Source organism: Lygodium microphyllum, chromosome 11, assembly GCF_053477565.2.
Source record: "Lygodium microphyllum isolate KBCC chromosome 11, Lygodium_microphyllum_v1.1.10, whole genome shotgun sequence".
Classification (NCBI taxonomy): domain Eukaryota; kingdom Viridiplantae; phylum Streptophyta; class Polypodiopsida; order Schizaeales; family Lygodiaceae; genus Lygodium; species Lygodium microphyllum.
In genome coordinates, this window is record NC_141145.1 from 76,714,688 (window position 1) to 76,736,658 (window position 21,971).

At 41.7% G+C, this 21,971-nt stretch overlaps 1 protein-coding gene across 6 annotated transcripts in view; it reads left to right on the forward strand.

Moving 5' to 3' along the window:
- The window catches only part of LOC148028984 (uncharacterized), a 161,507-nt gene extending 147,882 nt beyond the window's left edge, over positions 1-13,625 (forward strand). Inside the window, exons 14-16 of one of the 6 annotated variants that reach the window (XR_015692358.1) lie at positions 3,242-3,327; positions 12,307-12,389; positions 12,513-12,529. Coding sequence is in view for 5 of the 6 variants with exons in the window: in XM_087687772.1 (XP_087543898.1) it covers positions 12,292-12,389; positions 13,169-13,342 (272 nt within the window). In the remaining variant the exon portion in view is untranslated. Of the gene's footprint in view, positions 1-3,241; positions 3,328-12,291; positions 12,390-12,512; positions 12,815-13,168 lie in introns of those variants that run through there. The other 5 variants (XM_087687772.1, XM_087687773.1, XM_087687774.1 and 2 more) reach the window with 5 other exon arrangements.
- The last annotated feature ends 8,346 nt before the right edge of the window (positions 13,626-21,971 follow it).

Sequence of the window (21,971 nt, forward strand, 5' to 3'; positions counted from 1 at the left end):
AACCATTGCAGGCTTTGTTTCAGCAGGTGTGGGAAACGGGGATCATGCCTCCCTCATGGAAACAAGGAGTTATTAAACTGCTTCCAAAAGTTCCTTCGCCATCTAAGTTGACACAGTGGCGCCCAATTTCTTTGATGGGTTGAATGTACAAAATCTTCTCCAAAGTAATGGCGAATCGGCTCCATAAGCATCTCCCTGCCCTTGTGCACCCTCTCCAGTATGGTTTCATTAAGGGCCGAAATATTCTACACAATGTTTTGAATGCCCAATTGGCCATTGATTATGCCCGGCATTCTAATCAGGAGGTGGTACTGATTCAACTGGACCTGGAAAAGGCTTTTGACTATCTGGACTGGTCTTTCGTTGCTGACCTTATGTCTGCTATGGGCTTTGGTGCTCTGATGTCTCGTCTGATCTACACCATTAGTGCTGCGGCGTCTTCGCGAGTCATGCTGAACGGAGGTGTTACTGAGCCATTTGTCCTTGCCCGTTCTGTCCGACAGGGGTGCCCTTTGAGCCCTTTATTCTTTGCCCTTGCGACACATCCAGTTCTTTCCATGTTATCACATATGGCCGCCTCTTCCCAGTTGGCCGGACTGTCTCTTCCTACAGGACAACACTTCATTGGCCAATCCCTAGCGGATGATACTTTTATGATTTTGCGTGTGGACAAGGATAACCTTCGAAAAGCATTGGATATTTGGGGTCTCTTTGGTCAGGCGTCAGGCCTTCGTATCAATGCGCTCAAATCAGCCATTCTAAGCTACACGGAGTCGGATTTGCAGTCCTTGGACTGGCAGGGTCTGGTTGTTCCTCGAGGTTCCATTGTCAGGCATCTTGGATACCCTTTGGGTGTTGATGTTCCCCCAAAGCAGCTTCTGCAGTGGATTTCTCAGAAAATGGTGGCCAAGTTTATGTATTGGAAGTCTCAGGCCTGGCCCTTTCATGTTCGCCTCAAAGTAGCCCAGATAATTATGTTGCCAATGCTCACATATTTCTTGCCATCGTTGCCCTGGACTCCTACGACTCTGAATGCTCTCACTCAGTCTATTCGCTTCATGCTATGGAAGAAGGACTCATTGCATGCAGGTATTTCCTGGATCTCGTGGTCGCATGCGTGCACCCCGAAACGCATGGGCGGCGGAGCTATTTTAGATGCCCAAACTCACATGCAGGCACTTCGTTGGTCCCTTTTTTGCGCCATGTGCTCCGATGATCATCATCCGTGGGTCGCTATCGCCCGTTATTTCCTCGAGGGCCATGGGCTTTGGCATGGCAATACCCAACTCCGGAGTTCTTGGTGGCACGTTCTTAATGCTGATTTGCGGTTTTCCAGTTCTTCTTCATCGCTGCTTACTCATTTGGTGTGTTCCTGGAAACACGTTCTTCAAAAGGCTCAGTGGCACCCAACGGAGAATCGCTTGGCTAATAACTCTTTTCAATTGGAATTACTGGCAGTCTCCCCTTTACTTTCGTGGGAAGGTAAACATGAGCTTAGACCACAATTCAACCGGATGGCACGTTTGGGCTTGTTTTCAGTTGCGGATGCCACCCTTGCCAGTCGCAATGTGCTTATATCGTTTCGTACTGCTAGGAGGCTTTTCAGGATCCCTTGTGGATATAGGCCTTTATGGGAACAGCTTTTAACGGTGCTCCAGAGCAGACAACCCTTTCCTGCTCTTGCTTTGGATCAGCCCTGGCAGGATTGGGACCTACAAGGCCGGCTGCATTTGAGCACAGCTTCTGCTAACCAAGTGTATCATCTTCTGATTAAAGATAATCAATGGCTAGTTACTAAAGCGAATGCTTTATGGGGATTGCGTAAATCCCGGTCATGGTGGAGGGCAACTGTGATGGAGGGCTGGGTCAACAAGACACCCTTTAAATACAAAGTCTTTCTTTGGAGAGTGATGATTGGGGGTCTTCCGCTTGCTTCGGCTCTTTCCAAGCGACGAATCTCCAATGGCACCTGTTTCTTTTGCACCACTACTATGGAATCCGCCCGCCACCGATTTATTTCTTGCCCCGTCGCTAAGAAAGTCTGGTTATTTTTGTCGGCCGTTTGGCGAGGGGTGGTTGGTATCACACTGCGCCCCTTTGATTGGGTTTTGGGCCAGCCCAAATACCCTACTCCCGCATAGCCACATATGAAGCTCATGTATCACTTTCTTCGATACTGGGGCTGTTGGCATAACTGGACCATTCGGAATGCTTTTCTGTTTGACTCCGCCCATAATGTTCAGCAGCATATTGTGAGGCTTAAGGGCCTCTTGTATTGGCAGTTAGCTCTTCTCCATCGTTCTGATGTGCTCTCTACGGAGGACTTCCGTCCTTGGCATATGGCAATTTCCTCCGCATCCTTGCCATGACATTGTAACCTGTAGTACTTAGCACCTCTTCACATGATGGCTTGGATTGTCGTCATGTATCTTGTAATCAAGTAATCTTGTATTTTTTTCGTAATTAATACAATTACCTTTTATGAAAAAAAAGAGAGAGAGAGAGATTTACGACTTTTGAGGCCAAAATTGACCTATGAGACAAAACAATGTACAATGCTGATGGTCACTAGACATCCAAGTGTGATGTGCTAAAAGATGGTCAGTGCTATACTGTGAACTCCTTGGGATCATCAGTACCCATGCTCAGCTTCTAAAAATGAGGACAAGGCCTCATTCTCTAAGTCTGACTGTCATGAGCAGAATGCCTTAGCAGTGGGGGCTGCCTTTTTTTATTGGTGGGGTGCTTGAGGTATTGGTAGAAAAAGTTAATCGAGGGAGGATCAGCCTCAAAATTGATTTTCTTTTTACTAGTATATGAAGGTTGTTAGTTGGGAAGCTTGTGGGGTTTGCTCTCGCAGCAAACAACATGACACATCTATGTCTTGCATGAGAATAAATGGAATATGTTATGTGCTAGTGAGCATAATAGTCATAGTGAAGTAGGTGGAATTGTTGAAAGCCATGGGTTTAGATTGTTTTATGCTAGGGGCATTGCAATGCATTACTTTGAAGTCCTCATGGTTGTTCATCATAAAAGATTTCTGCTGGTTCCTGTAAAAAATGATGTATTTGGCTATTTTTTAGTGATTGAAATTATGTTCAACGGTGAAGTTGTATTGCTGGTTGGGGTCTACTTGATGATGCCTTGCATTGGTGCGACTTATGGGATCGTTTGAAAGTAAGTCTGTGTAGACTGGGTTCACTGATGGGTGACTTCAATGTGTGTTGATCCTTCGCAGTCTATCTCTCAGCACTTAGTGATGAATGCAACAGAAGGTCATGCTTGGGATGATTTTGCATTGGCAGTTCTCAAACAAGATCTTTGGTATTGGCTCTGTAAATGTCCATCAGTTTTGGGATTTACATTCATTCAGCTCAGCATATTGCAATATGGAGTCGCTTGGATTGTATATATGTTATGTAGGATGATGCTTTCTTATTGGAGCTTTTGGAGGCAAAGGTGTTGCAACAATAGGCTCTATTTGATCACTTTCCTTTGCAGTTTGACATGCTTAGATAGCCCATTCACCCCTTTGCATAGTTCTTGGGTAGGCTTCCTTTGCGCTTTAAGTCCTTTTTGAACCATGAAATTTTCAATTGTTACATGGGACAACTTTGTGACAAGTTTTTACTTGACTTTCCATGTGCAGGCAGTGCCTCATTTGGACAATTGATTCAAAATGTACAGAGGGTTTCAAGACAATATGGGATTCACCATGCTTTGCTTAGATGACAGCACTTGCTGCTCAGGAATTGTTGGCTTTGGTGTGCTCCTTGTTGCTTGAGTTTCCGGATGATGCTTTCCTCGCTCCGTTGTTTGTATGCTCGGCTGATCTTGTTAAGCACTTTCAGCTGTGCTTTTATGGCCTTCCTTCATTAGGGGGAACCACAAATACTAGACCAATGTGGTAGACTATAGCTAAAAAGGATAGTTATCACACTTCTTGTTAGCACTCGGGACACTGGACGAGGAGCGTCATTCCAACACCCGAGGTAACCCTCATATACCTTGTCCCTATATCAGATATGCAGATGATACTTTCCTTACGTAGCAGAGAGGTGTTCTTGCTTCTGCACTTGCTCCCCCTCTTCCTACCCCTCTTGGTGCCCAAATGACCCAATGATAACTAGTTGGTAATGTGGCTTATAGATGGGCCCCTTAATCAGCACCTTTCAGGACAATTAAAGGTATGGTCGATTGATCTTGTTGACCATATGGATTGGACTTCACTTATTGTCATCTAATCATGCCCATGGGCACCCATGATGTGTCTATAATTGGTACAAAAGCCCCATCCCGCCCCACCACTGTTCAGATTTCCCTTGTAGAGATGCGGGCTGAAGGACATGCACGATGTTTGTCCTATCCTTAGGCTAGATTCTTCTAGGTCCTATAGGGTTGGTTAGGCTAGTGTATCCTTAGGCTAGTTTCTTAGCCCTTTAGGCTAGTTGAGACCATAGACTAATTAAAGATATGGCTGATTGGTCTTGTGGACCATGTGGGTTGGGACTTCACTTATCGTCATTTAATCATGCCCATGGGGACTCATGATGTGTCTATAGTTGGTACAAAAGCCCGATTCCGCCCCGCCCGGTCATGATTTCCCTTGTAGAGGCAGGCTGAAAGACATGCACGATGTTGGTCCTATCCTTAGGCTAGATTCTTTTAGGTCCTTTAGGGTTGGTTAGGCTAGTGCATCCTTAGGCTAGTTTCTTAGCTCTTTAGGCTAGTTGAGACCATAGACTAATTCTCCTCTGGCTAGTCTAGCACTTCCCTTATTCTTAGCTCTTTAGGCTAATCGAGTTGGCGCCATAGGCTAAATACCTTTAGAACCTTCTCTTTGTTTGCTTCGGCTACAATTTACTCTCTTAGCTTAGATTTGCATTTCCTACTTGAGCACCAAAGCATCTTTATATGAAGCACTAGTATGTAGGTTTTGGTTTATTCTAGTACTTATATGTTGGGCTTGTATTTCAATTAAGGACTAACATCATAGGTAACTACTAGTCTTGATTGGGCTAGAGACATGGTTTGTTGACCGTTTCTCTCCATGTTCTCTCTTTGTTGAGTCCTGCATCTTCATTAGCATGGAGGCTTCCCCTTTGAAGGCTAAGCTTTAGACATCTCTTGACACTACCACATTGGCAATTAAAATTAAAGCTCTCAATTAAGAGAAAATATTCAAACATTTAACTCCAGAAAAACAGCCCCAAAATATTTATTGATGAAAAAAGCATTCTATTTGTGACAATGGGACAAATGCCCAAATATCTCCCATAAAAGGATATGTGGGTATCCATTCTTTATCCCTAATTCCAATATCTCATGCCACCTCTCCACCACCTTCACTGTCATCATCTTCATCATTCCCACACCCTTGTGTCAGCTCCATCAGTATGCTGCCCTTTCTCCCTTGGAATGAGTACTGCTGGCAACTCCAGCCCTTCACACGGCTGTCCAGCTGTAGATTGCTACTCTGCATGGCTGCTGCTGGTACCACTGTGCTCCTGGCTAAGCTGCCCATACTGCTGCTGGTGTTGCCTACTTGTGGCTGAGTCACACTGCTCCTGGCTGTGAGCCACTTTGCTGCTGGTTGTGCTACCCTGCTACTTGTGGTTTCAACTCTGCTGCTACAGGTATGCCCACAGCTGTGTTTTTGTTGCTGGTTCACACATCGAGCTCCTTTCTACATCAACATTGGACTGCTGCACTATGGATCAGTGTCTTGAGGATGCCACTCTCTGACTTCATCTTCCTACTCCCATGAAACAGAGTGGTTGTTGCACTGCCTCCGCTCCTTAAGCACCCTTCAGTTGTATCTGTTAGCCTACCTATTTTAGTCGTGTCAATTTGTCATCTCTTGGTTGTGGGCTTTTGTTAGAGTCTGATGGAGACATGAGAGCTCTGGCATTTTAGTGTGCATTTCTAGCATTTTAGGCACATTGGTTGTGAATTTCCTCCATTTTTCAATTGGTTTACACTCCTTGCAAATGTTTGTTTGCTCCACGATTCCGAGGATGCTGTGTCATCATTTTCCCCATTTTACTGTGCAGTTGGGCTGCATTTATTGCAGCTGCAGGCATTTTAGCAGTAGGTCGGCCATATTTTTGGCCTATTTCAGTAGCCAGCCAGATTTGGTGGTTCCTTGCTATTTATAGCAGCCACCTCCTACTTGGCCTACACATTCTTTTGCAGGTTGTGCACACTTCGTCTCTGACACAGTTCGACTTCGGTGCTACCATCTTCATCAGCCTGATCTCTCTCTTTCCTTGTCACTATGTTCAGCCACTTTTCATGAGCCCTCCTTTGTATTCAGCATTCATTTTCATTCAGTGCAGATTTCTTCCTTCTTCCTGCTATCTCTCTTTCCTCATCACTATGTTTGTGTTCCTTCTTCCATTCATAGTTGCCAAGGGTTTCTGAAACGGGAGGCATGAAATGGGTTTCATAGGTTTCATACGAGTTTTGTAGAATGTTGAATGGGTTCCATTTGAGATATAAAACAATATACACATATATGTATGTATGTATGTATACACTATGACTTGTGTGACGTAGAAAACACAGATTATTCATTGTTCTATACAATGCAAATGAACATTTGACATAGCATCAATATTTGCATGCATCATGATCCTCTATCCATGGCCAATATCAACTTTAGCTGGAAAAGGAGCAATCAATATATGCAATTACCATGGATTAAAAATCAAAGCGAAACTTTGGCAATTGATGCCAATATTCATGTCAACGTGTTAAGTAAATCCATGATTAACAACGATTACAAAAGTCACAAGACATTTAGAGTAAGGCATTTATGAAAGTTTAAAAGAGGTGTTTCATACGTTTATGAAATGCCTAGGTATGAAACGAGTTTTCTAACCTTATGAAATGGGTTTTTGGCAACTATGCTTCCATTGCGCACTCACATGGTACCATTGCGTAAAGTGTGATAGAGTTGAGCCCCCACTTGAAGAGGTAACCACGCAACCCTCAAAACACAGGTCATATCGTTGCGTTTGCTGCACAAGCACCCTCCTCTGCTTGAGATGACCAACTTTCAGCCTTGGTGACAGTCTTTTGATTGTAGGCAACTGGTTTTTTACATCAGTCGATAGCTTTTTGGTTGCAAACGCAGGTTTTCTCCTCTAGGCACCAAGTTTTTTCTTGGCGACAGTCTTTTGCAGCAGGCAACAACATATTTACCCCAAGCGGCACATCTATACACTGATTGTAGCTGATTTCCTCCTATTTTCGTGTTGTTGACAGCCAAATGCAGCTTTTCTGGGTGATTATAGGTTCTTGAAGATTTCTCCACCAGTTTTTCGGCTTTGATGACTCAAAGGATGAGGTCTCTCATCATTCCTATGAGAGATGGAGAGATTATCATGCGAGTTCGCGTGAAGATCGACAAGAACGGAGGTCCCAAGCCCGTTTGTACGGGAGGTTTCTTCTCTTTCTGCCCTTGATGTTTCTTAGAAAACTCAACATCATGGTCTTAAGATGTCTCCGATGGCACCCTTTGTGCAGGTATTGGAGGATTGGAAGACCATGGTATTGGATGTTCCAACTATTCTTTTTAGTCATGTAAGGTGGAGTGTATTCTCCACTCCTTTGACCTTTGGGAGTTTGTTTCTTATCTCGTATCTTGTCCGTGGAGGATCCCGTTGTTGGCTCAACGATGGATTGTGTTGCCTTATGGGATTAGCTCAACTCTCAAGCTAGATCCTTTCTTTTTATGAGCTTACAAGATTTTGTCTTAGTGCATGTGCACAGATTGAAGACTGTTGCAGAGGTTTGGAAGAAGCTTGTATCTCTCTAGCATTAGAAGGCGTTTGCTCACCGCATATCCCTTGAGAAGAAACTTCAGATGCTGAGTGTCAATGATTCTCTTTCCATGACGGACCACATTGACAAATTGGAGGACATGAGAGATGACCTTGAATCTCTCAGACAGACTATATCTTCCAAGGATGTGGTCGTGATTCTATTGACTCAGTTGCCGTCTCCAAAGTTTGATGTATCCTACACCAATCTTTTTACTTTGAGGATCCGAGATACACTTCTTTGGGAGGATCTTGCTCTGCTAGTTTTGGAGCATGATGAGTGATTTAGAGATATAGGTACCCATGGATCTAGCTTCACAGAGGCTTTTATTGCAGGTTTGGTGGGAGGAGCGAAGAAGGAGAAGCTCCATGCTAAGAAACAGGAGGACAAGAAAGATGATTCCAAGAAGAAGCCTAAGTGCCCCCATTGTGGCGAGGGCACTCGTCCTAAGAAGTGCTAGCAGAAGCATCCCCATTTGAAGCCCAAGGAGGGGTCCAAGGATTCAAAGGCCACACCCAGTACCACTGAGTTTGTCTTCGTATACTTGTTTGCAGTGGAGGATGTGACACTTGCTTCTTCTTTTGAGGAGAAGTCTTGGATCGTGGATAGTGGGGCCTCTTTCCACATGACTTATTGCCAGGATTGGCTTTAGGACATGAGATCCAAAGGGGGATTAGTCACCATTGGTGACAACTCTTCAGTCCCTGTGCATGGAGGAGGCCTTTTGTTTCGACCAAAGTTCTCTATGTACCAGATTTGGGCTTTAATCTCTTGTTTGTTTACGATCTTTACATAGCTAGGTACCCGAGTCATCTTTACCCATGATGTAGTCATAGTGGAGGATGCATCTTCAAGAGCTGCTCTATGGATAGATACATAGGAGGGTGGACTTTATAACTCATAGTCCTTGCTGCACGGTCTTCCCACGAGCTTGGATTGCTTTGGCATGCTTGATATGGGCATTTGAACTTTGATACTATTCGAGAGGCTTCTCAAAAGCAGATGGTGGAGGGACTTCTGGATTCCCCTCTCGTTCACACTCTTTGCCCTAGCTGCTTGAGGGGTAAGTAGCATAGGCAGCCTCATCCACAGGTTGCCAGTCGGAGAGCTTCTATATCTCTTGGGTTGGTATAGACCAACCTCTGTGGACTTGTGGGCATGGCCTCCCTTGGGAAGGCCATGTTACCTTATGCTGATTGTTGATGACCTTAGTCGTTATGTGTGGTCCTATTTCTTGGAGTATAAGAGCGAGGCGTACTTTGACTTCTGTGAGTGGAAGGTATTTGCGGAGACACAAACCTCTTTCAAAGTTCGCGGTGTTCGAGCAAACTATGGCGGTGAGTTTTATTCTAATCTATTTTCTCAGCTTTGCAAGGACCACATTATTCGAGTGGAGTACCCCCATTCAAACATGCCATCAAAAAATGGTGTGGTGGAGAGTGCCAATCAGACCATGCTTGAAATGGCTTGATCGATGTTGGAGCATAGGAGTCTTTTTCATTCCTTATGGGATGAGGTAGTGGTTACTGTGGTACATATCCGCAATAGGTCCCCTACTTCAGCATTGCAGGATATGACTTCCTACTAGGCTTTTTTTTGGGAAGAAGCCTTCAGTTTTGCAGGATATGACTTCCTACCAAGCTTGCTTTGGGAAGAAGCCTTCAGTTTTGTAGTGTTGCATCTTTGGGTGCAAGGCACATGTCCATGTGGACAAAAAGAAAAGAGGGAGCAAACTCGACCCCAAGTCGAAGAAGCTTATCTTTGTTGGTTATAGTACAACTAGAAGGGCTATCGACTCTATGACCTGAAGACTGGAAAGATCCGAGGTGAGTTGGGATGTGATCTTCGATGAGGCTGTGGCCTCTAAAGATCCGATTGATGGTTCTTTTGTTACAAGTGGTTCTTCGTCATTGATCTATCCCCTCCCATCATTAGCCCTTCTCCTTCCTTTCAGATTACCCCTCAACACCCCTTGTTCTGACTCCTCTTTCCTCTTCTCCCTCACCTTCTTCCCTTCCACCCAATTGATTCTTTTTGAAGAGTGGCTTCCATTGTTCCGATCATGACCCCAACCTTTATTACAGGGTTGAGGGTGATAGGTGTGTGATGGTCATTTTGTATGTTGATGACCTCATTATCACAGGCAGTGCCTCAGAAGATGTTGATCAGACTCGGGATATATTGCGATAGGAGTTTGACATGAGGGATCTTGGGATCCTACACTTCTTTCTTGGTTTGGAGATCTATCAAATGGCATAGGGCATCTTTACTTCCCAATAGATATACGTTTTCGAGTTACTTTCGAAGTTTGGTATGGTTGTGTGTTGGTCTATTGCATGCCCCATGGACATGGAGTCCAAGTTGTTGGTAGTAGGCGATCCCCTTCTTGATGCTACCCGCTACAGGTGGCTTGTTGGCTCTTTGATCTAGTTGATCCACACTCGGGTGACATCTCTTTTGTGGTGGCTTTGGTGTCTTCTTTTATGAAGGCTCCTACTCAAGCTCGTTGGAAAGCGGCTTTGCGCATTCTGCACTATCTACAAGGGACGTGCTCCCATGGGATCATGTATGGAGGGAGAGGGGTCACTCTTTCTGGATGGAGTGACTTGGATTCGGTAGGTGATGTGGATTGGAGACAGTCCACTACAAGTTATGCCTTCTCCCTTGGGTCGAGAGCTATCTCTTGGAGCAATAAGAAGCAGTCTACTGTGGCCCTTTCTTCTACAGAGGTTTGAGTATCGTGCATTTTATAGCCATGGAAGCAGTTTGGCTCCATCGTATGTTGGCGGAGATCAGCTTTCCATAGATAGGACCTGTAGAACTACGCGTGGACAACTAGAGTGCCCTCGCTGTAGTGAAGAACATAGTGTTTCATGCTTGCATGAAGCATGTCGAGGTTCAAGACCACTATGTTCGAGAGCAGATCTTGGATTTCGAGTTGGTGGTGGCCTACTATCCCACAGAGGACAATGCAACATATCTCTTCATGAAGCCTTTGCCAAGGCTTCTATGCTTCATCACATGAGGTTGTTGTGTCTTCAAACACTCCTAGGATCTGAGAGGGGGTGTTAGCCTACCTATTTTAGTCATGTCAGTTTGTCATCTCCTGGTTGTGAGCTCATGTCAGAGTCTAAGAGAGACATGGGAGCTCTAGCATTTTAGTGTGCATTTCTTTTGTTTTAGGCACATTTCTTGTGCATTTCCTCAGTTTGTCAATTGGTTTACACTCCTTGCGAGAGTTTGCTTGCTTCACGACTGCCAAAGATGTTGTGTCATCATTTTCCCCATTTTACTCTGCAGTTGGATTGCATTTATTGCGGCAGTAGGCATTTTAGCAGCAGGTCAGCCATATTTTTGGCCTATTTCAGCAGTCGGCTAGATTTGGTGGTTCCTTGCTATTTATAGCAGCTACCCCCACTTGGCTGACACATTCTTTTGCAGGTTGTGCACACTTCGTCTCCAACACTCTCTGACTTTGGTGCTGTCATCTTTCATCAGCTACCCCCCACTTGGCCTGCACGTTCTTCTGCAGGTCACACTTCATCTCCAACACTCTCCGACTTTGGTGCTGCCATCTTCATCAGCCTGATCTGGTTCCCTCAGTGACGCCGTGGGTTGCGTGCAGGGAGTGGTCAGTCCTCCCTTTGTATTCAGCATTCATTTTCAGTCAGTGCAGATTTCTTCCTTCTTCCTGATGTCTCTCTTTTCCATCCTCACTGTGTTCATGGTCCTTCTTTGGTTGCGCACTCTCACAGTATCTCATCCTTTCATTGATCGATTAGCACTCGCTCATTCTTCAGTTTCTTCTTCTGTGTTTGCATTTTGTGTGTTCTTGTTTGAGCTCCACTGTGTCAGTCATTTTCACACACACTGTGTTTTCTCTGCAAACCCTAGCATGTCTTCACAATTTTATTCTAGTAATTGCATGGGGAAATTTTAGGCTTGCTTCCATGACCTTTTCTAGGGGTCTGTGATTGTTTTGTGTAGGTTCTCAAGTGGCTGTTTTGTACATATTGTCTCTATGCTCTCTGGTTTTAGGCCAGATAGATAAAACATGTGCACAATTTTGGGGTGCTGTAATGCTGTTCCTCTGCTGTCTGTCATCATTCACAGCAGCTGTGTATTGAGGGATCTTGTTGTCTGCAGTATGTATGGGTGCCCTTTGTCTAATTGAGGCTGAGAATTCAATTCTGGGCAGTGCCATAAAGTTAGTCCCCAAAGTAGTGAAATTAGTGTTTGAATTTTACATACGACCTACTCATGTTCAATCTAATTGATGCCAAATTGTAATAAGCCATAGAAAGAACAACAGGTGAGACAGGAGATCCAAATTGGTCCAATAACAAACACTAAGTTAATAAAATGACGATTGTGGAGACTAAGGTTGTAGCAACGTGGCTATGTGATTTCGATGTTAACATTGAGTATTTAATGGCTACCTTGATGTAACTATCGATCTAGTTTGTTGTGCTACAGAGGGTGCCCCAGTCCCTTTGGTCAGTCTGGTTGGCAAGAAACAGTATACAAAGTGTGCAAAGGATCTTTACTATTTTCTTCAGGTATATTCTCTCTCTCTCTCTCATGTGCACATGTACTTGCACGTGCACACACACACATCAAGGCACCAGTTTATGCATGCAAACTATACTGCAAGTTGACATGCTGCTTTTGGATTGTTACAGTCGTCAGCTTTCTTAAAACAGTTAGTCTATAGCATATTGGAGACTCTACTTACTGCTACATTTCCGGAGCTCACCCATCTTATTATCAATATAAGACAAGGATCTGAACAATTCTCGGTTTAAGTTGGATGCTTGTATTTTATATTCTTTTCATCACCAGTTTTGTGATGCTTGTAATATAGTCATGATTCCATAAGCAAGATCCATCATGTCCTGAAGAGTTTAAACATTGTTTCATCTGCAATATGTTGTAAAGAAATTAAAGGATTAATTAAAACGTTCGAGAAGTTCGATGGTTGGTTTCCCATACTATAGATTGCAGTCTCGGTTGTCTCACAAGCTTCATGTTATTACGATAATGAATGGAACTAGCTAATAATTATGTAAAATATGAGCTATATCACTGCAGTATTACTGGATCTGAATATAAACGGTACAACTTTGCCTACCTTGTGAATTGTAACACTCCCCCTTTAATGAATGGAACTAACTAATAACCATGTTAAATATGAGCTATAGTTCTCCAGAATTTCTGGATTTAGTCCTGTCACAGTATAAAACCTCCAAATATGTTCTTGCACATGTACTTGTTGCTATAACGTGCAATAAAGAACACATTTGTTTTAGGGATGCTTACAATGATCATTGGATGGCAGCCGGGGAGTCGGAATTCTATTAGTAAGAATGGCACATGGGAGTTATGTGACACGCCTGTAGGCAAGTGTACCATGGTCTCAAAGTGGATCTATAAGCTCAAATGCAAATTAGATGGTGGCATTGATATTTACAAAGCAAGGCCTTTTTGTCAAAGGATACAGGTAGCAACTTGAGATTGCCTGTGATGGAATATTTGCAACCACTTCATGCATGTCTACTATATACAGTGCCAGTGGATTAGTGGTGCATTTTGATTGGCACGTGTATCAATCTGATGATAAGTCGGTGTTTTGGAAAAAAGGTGATTTGCATGAAGAGGTCTAATAATGCCACAACCTCCAAGCTTTGTTTAAAATGGGTTAGAGAGCAAGGTACGTTGTTTTGATCAGGCCTTGTTGTGTATGGTTTGAAGTGGGTACCTTGGATGCAGTATGAGAACTATACTCACTTGATTGCTCTTGGGTTTTGGCAACTCACTGACTGAGCCCTGGTAGGATAGTGAGGATCCATTATGTGGATTTATTGTGTCTTGTCAAGTCTAGCACCACCCTCTAATCTTGGTTCTAAATGTGGATGTAATATGTCTTGTCAAGTACAGCACCCTCTAAGATTACGTTGTCGTCACTAGAAAGGGCATGGGCTACATCTTGCAAATAGCGCAGCTCAATTCACCCTTCCATTACAAATCATGGTTCATGTCCCATATGATCTCTCATCCAAGCCGGATTTTACTAAGTCAATCGTATCTTAGGTTATCTTTCACCCATCTCATTGACTGGGAAAACCCCTCCTTGTAGAAGCATTGGCTCCGCAATCTCTTTATTCCAGTATTTTAAGTTCAAGAACAAGAACATTGCCAAAGTCATTTGTCCAAAAACCTTTCAACCTACAAGCCTCCTTCTCAAGCTGGTTAGAGCCATTACCACTAATAAGCACCGACGTGTTATCGGGCCTGTCTGATCATCAGTCTCACCAACAATTTCACACAGCACGCAAAATAGAGAATCAGATATTATAAAGTTATTCCCGACAATCCTTCTTAGCACATGAAATGGAGAAAATAGAGAATAAAATATTATAAAGTTATTCGTCTAATTTGTTTGTCGAGTCTTCGCGTTTTAATGGCGGTATCTCCAGGTGCTATCCATATCGCTTGCTCATCTCTCTCTCTCTCTCTCTCGCAATGACGTCACGGGGCGTTGATGTTATCTTAATAGGTTGATTTTTTTCCCTGTTTATTCTAGTAATATGTTAATATCAAACCGGATAAATAATATATAATATAATACGTTTATACGTTATAAATACAGTATCAATATTAAACGCATATGCTGATGCTACTTCGTGTATTATTTGTTATAATATTTCATTATAATGTAGTATGTTCGTTTATCTATTCTTTAGCTAATACGCATATGTAGATAATTTCAATCCCTCACTTTAGAACATATCTACGGTTCAGAATGGGAATTTTTGTTTACTTCAGGTTTACCTCAAATAAAAAAGAAAAAAAGTAGTTGAAGATTCATGTAATATCATGTGTGTTACCTGATAATAGATTAATGTACGAATGACCATAATCCATATTAATACATTATCAATAGAACCCTATAATTAAGTTTTTACTAACATGCATTACTAGGATGGACAAAATAAATCGAAGTTTGTGTGTATGTGTTATCTTGTCTCACTTATTTGTTAACAATATTACCAACATCATCAAGAATCTATTACTTGTGCCATTATTTTTACTTTTATCTACGTGTTTAATAGCACGTTTAATTGTGACTTATAAACAAACAAATTATTATATTCCCTTTTAGACAATTAACTTGAGACTATAGCTTAGAGGAAACTCGATTTGATTTAGCCTTTAAAAATCTAGTTTGTTATACATCCATCCAAGCTTAAAACAATGAAATTTCGACCCAAAATATGGCTTCTACTAACACAAATTGTTATAGATGGTATAAACAAAAAGGCACTAATTTTTTTTTACTAAAATCAAAGCCAAACTTGTCGAGGGATTTTCACAAGTTGGATGATTTGATTTTCAAGAATCATTTGCTCCAATTGCTAGAGTGGCTTAGCCATCGAGGTTTGAGGCCCCCATTCGGAGAAGAAAGTTATTAAGCTAAAAAATGCATTGTATAGGTTGTGTATGTGTGTGTGTCACAAACACACGTAAATATATAAATATATAGGTTGTGTATGTGTGTGTCACACATACACATAAATATATAAATGTTAATAAATAAATAAATAGACAGAGAGAGAGAGAGAGAGTACACGCACACATGCATAGAGGATTCTTTACAAATAAATGTAGGGTTACACATTGATGATTATTAAGGTGATACACCATACATGAGACCCATTCATGTATGACATACTAACACCAATAGTTTTGAAACAAAAGGTTGGTTCTATGACTTACCATGAAAAACATGAAGACAACCATTTGTTGAAGCCAAGTAGAACTAGTCAAAATCAAGCATATGTGGGAAAAACATGATATGTCGTCTAAGATTCTCATTTAACCATGAAACATCTAAAAACCTGGTTATTATGAAGACAAAGAAGCTAGCACATTAAACGTCAAAAAAGGATGATAAAAATTATACATGGAATGTATGCTTGATGAAAACAACTTGATAAATTAATTGAAAACCCTAAAAGAATAAAAAAATTAATAATCAAATAGAGAGAAGAGATGATGATTATGAATCTTGCCATGGAATGTATGCTCCATTAAGGCAACTTCTATTTATAAAAACACAAATGCATCTCTCCATCAAAGATATGCTTGTTTAGATAGGATACTTGTTTCATGGAATAAGCATAGAGACAAAAAACGAGCAATAAACGACTTGTGTCATAGAATCCATTCCTATCCCTTCACACTATCACCTCAAAAACTACTCTAGACCATTTTACATTAAGTAGATAATGATAAGAGTACCATGACGTTTATCTTATTGATGCTCTCAAGAACACTAAACTTATGTGTTCATGCCTTGCATTATAGAACAGCCACATGTACATGGTCTTAAGCACAAAATAATTGAGTTTGCAATTGATTTTGTGTTGGAGAAAAGCTAGGCAGAGCAGAATTCCAATAATTAGGAAGATTGATTAAAGTGCTTGTGTGTCCAACGTAGCACCAACTAAAAGAACCAATGATATGCTCACTTCGGAGTGCTACATTGCGCAACACATTTTTGAAGATTCCAAGAAGAATTTCCTTATTTGGGTTATAGTGTCAAATTTATCATTACATGCATTGCCATAAATACACCCCAAGTGGCATCCACTTGTTCCTTAAGGAGGATCTCAATTTGTCATTTTGCAATGTTTAGGGGAGGGAATCCCATTTTTAACAATTTGAAAGTATGCTTTGGGAAAAATTGGCATTAATAGTACAATGTGTGTTGATGCTTGACAAGCGTGCTAGTTTTAATGAGATATACTAAATTGTGATTTTTTAAAGGACTTATCGTTAGATGCAATGTGTAGTTTAAGGTAAGGCTTAAGCAAAACGAAAAAACATGACTTATAGATGTTTTGCAACTAGAGGTGTATGAGAGGATCACAATATTGAAAATTATAAATGTGCTTAAGGGAATATTAGGGATAATAACAACATTCTCGTTGATTTTTGTCAAGTCTTCTTTCAAATTGGGACACTTGAATGTGATATTCTCAAGGATTTATTATGAGATGGCATGTGTAGTGTAGGGTAGAATGAAGTAAAACAAAAATGCAATGTAGAACTTTAGATATGTTTTGAAGCTAGAGGTTTACATCTTGTTCACACATTAGCATGATATGCATTATCATATGTGTAGAGAGAGAGAGAGAGAGAGAGAGAGAGAGAGAGAGAGAGAGAATGTGTGTGTGTGTGTGTGCATGCAATAGAGAGAGATATAGTAGATGGAATAATGGCGGGCAAGCTCATGCTTAGACTTGGAAAGTATGTCATGGTGAAAAATGGTGAACTCCCTTGCAGCATCAACTAGGAGGCAGATTCTTAACAGGAGCAAAATCCTTCAGTCTTAGAGGAGCAAGTAATTATTATGAACCTAATAGAACTGGGCATGGAGCATCTCCTAAAAGGAGAACCACACCCTCCATGTTCCATGCGATGTCTTGATATAGTTGAGGCATAGAGACATGTTTACAAATTGATGTGTAAAATTTAATGGAAAATATGACACAATGAGATGAATACTATTGTCCTTAGAAAGTGCTAGCCTAACCTAGATGAATATGGTATCCTTATCTCTCCATCAGTTCATGTGGTAGTGATCCATAAACTCTATGTAATGATTCCCATCTATGCTCTAGTTGTTTGAGACCCACATCTAGCGTGTTTATGTAGAAAACATTGTTACTTCCTTTGTATGTTTTCATGAGCCCTCCTTAATTTGTTGTAGGCCATGTTTATGCTCATTTTGACAATGAATTTACTGCTGTAATAGAGGAGGGCTGAAGCTATTTAGCTTGGGTTATGTTATGCCTATTGGTCTCGGGTGCTTCCCATATGCTTGCTATGACTATTTGGATGCAAATGGAGGTTGGAAAATATCTTGGATGGTTCTGGAATGTATTTTGAGCCTTATTTGAGCTCCATATTGGTTGGCACTTACTTGACATTAGTCTATACTGGCATGCTTTGTGACAGAGGTTATACCTATGGTCTTGAGATTCTTTGTCACTTGGAGCTTCAGTTGGGCTTGTACTTGGATACTTTGGAAACTGTTTTGGATGTTTCTTGGCTTATCAAAGATTGACTTGGATTCGTACATGATGTACTTGGAGCTATCAAATGCTTGACTGCTTACATGCTCCTGGTGCTCTCATGATGTACGATCTTGGCTATGTTATGTCTTATGCATTTACATGCTATCTCTAAGCTTGGTTGCTCATTTTCCATCGAATTTTGTGCCAGTGGGAGCTTTATGCTTATGGTCTTGGATTTATCTAGAGCTTGCGGGTTATACATTTGGGCTATTACTTGATATTTGAGACTAGGTTCTCTTACACATCCTTGACTATGATATTTTCTTGGTAGATGCTTCCATGTCTTCTTTTGGATGCTTATGAGCTGATTTGATCCGTTTTCATTGAGCATACACCGACCTTTGTCAGGTCTTTCCAATGATGTGTACATCTTGCTTATCACTCAAGGGATGTATCGATTGTACTCACAGACTCTCTCGACACATTTGGGTGTTTGGCTCATGTTCATTGGCTATCATAGTGCCTCTGGTGCCTCTGTTATGCGCGCTTGATGCAGGATTGGACTTGGCAGTCATTGTTGTCATTGGATCTCTATTAGCTCATTGTTTGCTCTCATTTCACTGTTGTCATTTATTACAGCAAGCTATTTTATGAGGACTGTGATGTATTTACTAAGCTTAATCATGTCCTTTTGATGTACTTTTGGTACTCTTTGGTGGACATTTGGTAACTCTAGCAGTTTCTCTTATTTCTGGCTTGTTTTGGCAATGGTTTTGGCCTGTTTACTGCTATTTACAGCAGGTTGTTTTCTGCACAATCTGCCTTTATTTGACTCATTATGGCTGGTTATCTCAAAGACACGGCTTTGTTTAACAATGCCAAGTTGGATGGCACCAACTATGGCTACTGGAAATCTCAAATATGGCAGGTTTTGGTACAAAAATGGCAAATTAAGCCACTAAGAAACAAAGGTATTAAACACGAGAATATGGATGATGATGATTGGGCTGACTTAGATGCACTATGCAAAACTATCATTTCTTCACTCTCTGAAGAGGTCCATAATAATGTTGTTGAAGATGAAGATCAAAGTCTATGGAATCTATGGGAAAAGATTTAGGAACTTTATGCAAACCAGAGCCTTGCTTCACAGATGCATTAGCTTAAACAGTTGTTGATGGATCTCCACATGAAGGAGGGGACCCAATTGTTTGCACACTTTAGCCAGTTTCATTCTATCATGAAGAATCTGCTTCAATAGGGTATTGAGATTCAGGATAATCTGCATCCTTTGTTTCTACTTGGCACTTTACCTGTCTTGGGATGTATATTGCACTGCGATTTGTACTAACAAACTTGATGGGATGAAATTGCATGATGTAGAGAGTGCTCTTTTGATTGAAGAAATTAACAGGAAAAACAATGATGCTTCCCGCAGTTCACATGCTTTACAGGTGGCAGAAGTGATAAGAAAGATAATGATCGTCATGGGAAGGACTCTTAGAAGTCCTGGTCTAAGTCACGTGGATGCAGCAAGTCCCGTGGATGTAAGTTTGATCTTACATGCCATTATTGTGGGAAAGCAAGACACATATGGCTGCAGTGCCATAAGATGCGCGATGACAAGCACAAAGAAAGGGAAAAGAAAAAGTATAGGAGAAATCCAATGATTGTAGCATTATACCTACAAAGTCCAGCGTAAAGATTGAGGAGATAAATGTCATGTAGCCTGAGGAGTCCGATGGTGACTACATCTTAGCAGCCTCTTCATGTGATGCCTCTCAGCTAACCGAGGCTCAGTCTATTCATGCATAGTGTTGGCTCTTGGATTCGTGTGCGTCTTTTCATGTGATCCCCTATCGTGAGTGGTTTCATACCTATCGCAGTGTATCTGATATTGTGCGTTTAGGTGATGATTGGTCTCTTGCTACTGTTTGCATTGGTGATGTCATTGTACAGTTTCTCTCTAGTAGCATTTTTATTCTGTGTAATGTATGTCATGTACCCGCACTGACTAAAAGCCTTATGTCTGTTGGGCAACTTGATGATGCAAGTTATCATATAAGCTTTAGCGATTTTGTATGGAAGATAACTTATCAGGCTTGTTCTTGCAAGAGGTGCCAAGTCTAGCAACCTCTACCCCTTGGTTGTATCTGGTACTATTGACCATGTTTTGTGAGTGCGTTCTATCCCACATGTATCTCTTTAGCATGCTCATCTCTCGTGCATATGCCACTTAAGGGAATAAAAATGCTTAGTGCTTTGCAGTATCTTCTGCCTTTTGACTACTTGCATTTTGAGTCATGTGATCATTGTTTATATGGTAGGCAAACTAGGAATTTGCATAAAAAGTCAAGTATTCCGTGCATGGGTGAGCCTTTGGCTCTTGTGCATTTAGATGTATGTGGACCCATGCCTTGTCAGTCATTAGGGCGTGCGAAGTACTTTGTCACATTTATTGGCGATTATTCACATAAGGTTTGGACTTATTCCATAAAGTAGAAATTTGATGTCTTGGTCGTCTTTCAGCATTGGCTTGCTTTTGCAGAGAATCAGTCTAGGCATAGGCTAAAATGTCTAAGGACTGATAATAGGGGTGAGTATGTCTCATATGCCTTTGAGCGGTTTTGTGATGAGTGGGGTATTAAGCATTAGTTGACCACCCCTTACACCCCTTCCAAGAATGGTATGACTGAGTATATGAATAGGACTATCCAGGAGAGGGTCCATAGTATGCTTAGCCAAGTAGGCTTGCCACAATATTTTTGGGCTAAGGCAGTCTCTACTGTCGTGCATCTCATTAACAGGTCACCTTGTAGCGTATTGACTTCTGGGTTATAGAGGAGGTATAGACATGAAAGCCTCCCTCATATGCTCATTTGTGTGTCTTTGGATGTAATGCCTTTTGCCATGTGCCCAAGGATAAACACAATAACCTGGATCCTAAAAGTATGAAATGCATTTTCCTTGGCTATGGAGATGCAGGTGGGATAGGATATTGTCTTTGGGATCGGAAGGCGTGGAAAGTGATATACAGCCACAATGTTGTGTTCCATGAGAACAAAATGCATATGTAGCCTGAGAAAGTTGTTGAGATACATAAGGTTATCTTTCAAGAGGAGCCCCCTGCTCCGGCACAACTAGCTAGACAGCCTGCACCACAACTGATCCTCATGGCCAGGATGTTAGACAAGATATTGGACAGGTAGCACAGCTTGCATTGAGGCATTCTACTAGAGATAGACAACCTCCTGAGTGTTATGAGCCTAGGCTATGCGCAGGGGTGACAATCACTCCTAGGAGAGGGCTATGCAGTTGGAGATTGACTCATTGCATAAGAATCGTACCTGGAAATTGGTTTCCTTGCCTAGTGGCAAGAGAGATTTGCCTTGCAAGTGGGTATACAAGTTGAAAAGTACCCCTGGATACCCCAAGCCGGTAGCTACCAATGGGTTTTAAGCAAGAGCATGGTGTTGACTTTGATGCGGTATTCTCTCCTATGGGTAAGATGACCACTCTGTGCTTAGTCTTGGCTTTGGCTGCACAGCTTGACTTGGACTTGTATCAATTGGATGTCAAGACGACTTTCTTACATGGGGACTTGCATAATGAGATTTACATGGAGCAACCTAAGGGCTTTGCAAAGCCTAGTAGGGAACACCTAGTGTGCAGATTGAGGAAAAGTCTTTATGGCTTGAAATAGGCACCTAGAGAATGGTATCATAAGTTTGATGCATTTATGCAATCATAGGGCTAGAGCTGTAGTGCTATGGATCCGTGCTTGTACATGAAGAAAGCCCGTGATGGATCTTTATTGATTTTGGTATTCTATGTGGATGACATGCTTTTGGTAGTGAAAGCTCATGATGAGCTAGATGCTCTTAAGGCTTAGCTCAAGAAGAGCTTTGAGATGGAAGATCTAGGACATGCCTCTCATATTCTTGGTATGTACATTATGTGTGATAGGCATCAAGGACTACTCTATCTATCACAAAGAGAGTACATTCATAAAGTCCTTGAGCACTTCCATATGTAGGATGTAAAGCCTATTGGATGTCC